Source organism: Notothenia rossii (genome assembly GCF_949606895.1).
Source record: "Notothenia rossii genome assembly, chromosome: 3".
Lineage (NCBI taxonomy): Eukaryota > Metazoa > Chordata > Actinopteri > Perciformes > Nototheniidae > Notothenia > Notothenia rossii.
The window spans coordinates 54,273,833-54,278,158 of record NC_136901.1 but is presented as its reverse complement, the minus strand read 5'-3'; the positions used below and the strand labels follow the sequence as shown (position 1 = coordinate 54,278,158).

The following is a 4,326-nucleotide window of genomic DNA, read 5'->3' as shown; positions in this document are numbered from 1 at the left end:
GCCGGCAGGTTGCGCTAACTCAGCGGCCACGGCAGGGGAAGCAGAAACTACAATTTCTGACTTTTCCTCCGGCATTTTTTCATCTGAAAGCAAGATCACAAACATAGTATCCTTTAATGACACATCAGAGTCACTCTTACGCGCTTGTGCGTGGGTGACAGCACAAATAGGAAAAATGTGAGCATCTGTTAGCTCAGGCAATACAGACTGAGGAGAATCCAATATTTCAAGTGCAGGAGTTACCTTACCTCCTACGATGTCATTTCCCATTAGGAAAACTATACCCCGTATGGGTAATGCTGGGCACATAGCAACAGGGAAAAGTCAAGTGATTAACTTTGATTGTACATGTACATTGTGTATGGGCCGGGGCACATAACCCATCTCAATGCCACATAATATCCAGGCATGAAAATGGGTCAGGGGTGAAAAAGGTGAGAAGGATATTATCCCTCTAGGGGGGTCCGGGGGCATGCTCCCCCGTAAGAAAATGTTGAATATTCCATATTTTAAAGCATCAATCTGATGCATTTTGAGATGCATTTTTTTGCCAACCTGGGGAGAGCTGGAGAAACTTAACTTCAGCCATGAGTCAAAAATATTATGGCCTCCTTACTAAGTATTATGCAAGACATTTCATGCCAGCCTGTCACTGGGTCTAACATTTACAGTATATGAGGCACAATGTGGTAAGGGCTTAATGCAAATGGCTTAATGCATATGCAGATGGTGGACATGGTGTAACTTAACTTGTCTACTCTTCCATCATGACTGACAGCGAATACAATATTACGTAATTCAGATTTTAATACATTTTATTGGCAAAGATAGCCTAAAACACACAATACAGTGGTTTCTAGCATTATCAAAACATTAAACACTTTTCAAGGGATAGTGATATATTATTTTAAATCTGTTAAGGTCAACATAGGAAAGGAACACAATCAATCTTGTTTTGTACAAAATACTGAATGAAAGGAAGAGGAAAGGGATGTCCTTGTGATACTGTAGTTACAGCTGAAACACTCCCTCCTGAGACTTAAGGACACAGTTCGTAATACTCTCAGAACCAGATCTCATTTTTTCTTCTTTGCCTGGACCACCAGTGTCTCCATGGCCCACTTTCGCTGTTTTGCCACATGTCTCAGCCTCGCCCTTTTCTCTTCTTCAGCAGTCTGTTTATTGGCCTGCTGAGCACTGCCAGATGCTTGGGAGCCATACTTGCTCGGTTGCTGCTGCTTTTCTTTCTGATTAATCTTCTGCTGGCGTATGTGGCTGCTGCAGAGTTGATGTTCTTGCATAGTGTTCTGTCCACCTCCCCGAACTTCACATCCTCCCTTCTGAAGAGCTGCACGGCTGTCTTCCCCCTGGACTGCAGGGTGTACTTGACCGTCTGGATTGCATTAAATGTTGGTACATTCATGTTGCCACTCCTTTGGTCAAGTACTTCATTCATCAAACTAAAAGAAGACTCAACCCTTGGTCCGTGAAAGATGGAGAGGCAACGTTTAACCATCGCACTCAGGGAGGGGTACTTATCTGGCTTGTCAAAGACATGACCCCACCACTCAACGATGCTCTCTCCCTCCTTGAAACTGGGGATGGTCAGGTCAACATTGAACCGCACAAGTTCTCTCTGGATGTCCTGGTCTGCTGGCAAGAGGTGCCGCAGCATACCACTCAGCCTGCCAAGAAATGGATGAGAATTTGAAATCAGTTTAAGGAAATGAGTTAACAAAAATCCCAAAGTACCTGGTAATATGGCAAAACAAACTTTAAATGTTATTCTTACCTCTTAAGCTGGATGGTTGCCTGTGAGTGGCCTCTCAGAAGAGGGTCCAAAGCAGACAGGGCTGTAAGAGTCGGACTGGCCAAGGGGAGCTTCTCCTGGAGGTACACTGCAGTGGTGATGTAGGCTTTCCTGACGTCTGCTAGGAATGGAACCAACAGCTGACAGAAAACACCAAAAACTGACCATTATTTTAAGTCTAAAAAACAATTGAGAAAAAAGGTCATGCAGGTGATGCAGGGTATTTACAGCATGATTGGGATTCTGGCTCCTGAACGTGTCAGCCTCCTGTCCCACATAGACCTCCTTGGAGGGCAGCAGCATATGATCCTCCAGGAACATCTCCCTCAGAGCCATGGGAGACAGCTGTGTAAGGGAAGTCATTAATGGGAGTAATACCTTAAGCTCCTTTCAAAAGACCCCAGGTTGCTTAACAAAAAAGGAAACACTCAACTGATAGCACAGACAACAGAAAAGTAAAAATAGGGATACAATTAATATACTAATGTAGGCTGAGTGGGTGTGAGGAGGAGTTAATTACCTGAGTAATGTGTTCGGCCTTCACGAAGCAAGCCATGAAGGCCAGGAACAGCTCAAGCTGCCGATCATGAAGTTTGTGAACCAATGTCTGGCTACCCTGTGTATGTAAAACAAATTCTTATGAAATTGATTGATTGCCAACATTGGATGTGCATGCACGTGCAGTCAAGTTGCAGTAATTCCAAGCACAACTAACACGCACCTGGAAAACCATGACATACTCCTTGAGAATAGCCAGCAAACCCATGTAGATGCTGAGCCGTAAGACTGTTGTCGTCTCCTCATGCCACAGCTTCTGACATACCCTCTTTTTTCTATCACGGCCTTGTGGAGTCATGCCTGTGAAACACAATACATATTCCTCCTCATTAGTAACTTCAAAACAAGTATAAGTGCTAATTATTATAAGGGATTGGAACATCAAGTCTCATCACCTTTCCTGTTGAGTTCCTCCTGAACCACCTTGAAACGGGCTCTTCCCGCCTGGTTGACGTGGTACTTGGTGTACATCAGTTCCAAAGGCTCCCTATACAGCTCCTTATCTGCAGTGGAGAGGAAGCCATAATAGAGGACTCTGTACGCAGGCATCATGGTATGGGTTGCCATGCTGGCATCGTATGCAGACAGCCAGCGATGAGGAACAAAGCCCCTCTGTGGGCTGGAGGCGGGGAGATTTAGAATCATAGCTATCTCCTTGAGGTACATCACCTGACAAAAGACAGAAAAAGATTTTGAAAGAGACACATACATAGACATTCTACGCATTCCATAGTTTTACCACAGTACAGTACAGTAGGGCCAGCAGCCGTGGTCTAGACTAGAGCTGCAATTTGTTTACCTGGTCTGGACTCCACTGATGGTCAACCTGGAGATCACTGAAAAGCTTCTCCAACTAGCTGTCAAAGGGCTCTGAGAACTTCTTTGCCACATTGTGTATATGATGACAGGAGTCCCCATCAACATCGAGCAGGTTGGGACAGTATTGGTGCATCCTGATCTCGAGGCCGGTCTTGCTGCCCCTCATCACAGCAAACGAGTCCATCAGCATACTCACAAGGTTATTCCACAGGATGTTGTTTTTCTCAAAGAACTCACAGAGCACCTTCTCTAAAGAAGCAGCATTCACCTTCACGATCTCCAAGGACCCCAAATGCTCCACTATCAACTTCCTCAAGTCTGCATGATAGTAGCAAACGAGCATGGAGAGGATCTTCAACATAAAAAGGTTTATTAGCCATGCAACATTTTACAGGGCATACACTGAAGCAAAAACAGAAGGACTTTGATGGCAATAGCTTAATATGAGACCAACCTTTTTGTTGTTATTGGAGGTACTCTCGTCTAAATTTAACGAAAAGGGAAATATCTTCATGTTGGAAAAGGTCCTCTCAGAGTAGGTCCGCCCTACACAAAGTCAGACAGATTTGTCTCATCACATGCATAATCTAATTGGTACAATATAAATCATACAACAGGTAATTCTGGCATTCATAGCAGTATATATAGCAACATGGTAGTTTAAGGAACATGTTTTATGTGTGCAGTTCACTAAAATGGAAATTAAAACACTGAAATAGTAGGTAAGAAAGAAAATACCTAGACCATGGATCATCTTGTATGAAGCTGCCATCCGCGACAGCTTCATTCCCTGCAAAGCTGGTTTATCCAAGGAAAGGGTCTGGGCAAGCTCAACAATTACAGGAGCCTTAGAAAACGGGATGGAATGCTCCGCCAAGGTTCCAAGGACCATTGCCTAGAACACAAATTATGTAATTAATGTAAAGCTAGTGTATTCCATGTTTAGGTGATGATGCTGCCAGTGACCGGAGCTGATTGTGAATCATAAATGATTATTATTATTATTATTATTGTTATAATACAAATAACAATCTCAAAGTGCTGGTGTACTCTGTCTATGCTGCCTGTGCTGACTAACAGGCCTACACCACCTACCTCTGCATTTGCTATGCGGTTTATAACTGGTACGGGCATCTTTC

The 4,326-nt window shown here is 43.8% G+C and overlaps 1 protein-coding gene across 1 annotated transcript; it reads right to left on the bottom strand.

The window, feature by feature from the left end:
• Positions 1-1,144: 1,144 nt before the first annotated feature.
• On the bottom strand, positions 1,145-3,456 carry LOC307032968 (uncharacterized protein; the record flags this gene model as incomplete). Its single annotated transcript, XM_079671239.1, has 7 exons — positions 3,168-3,456; positions 2,764-3,037; positions 2,532-2,668; positions 2,331-2,426; positions 2,039-2,155; positions 1,793-1,950; positions 1,145-1,685 (listed from the first exon to the last, which is right to left on the bottom strand). The coding sequence occupies exons 2-7, from the start codon at positions 3,032-3,034 to the stop codon at positions 1,145-1,147; spliced, it is 1,320 nt and encodes a 439-aa protein (XP_079527365.1). The 5' UTR covers positions 3,035-3,037; positions 3,168-3,456.
• Positions 3,457-4,326: the final 870 nt, after the last annotated feature.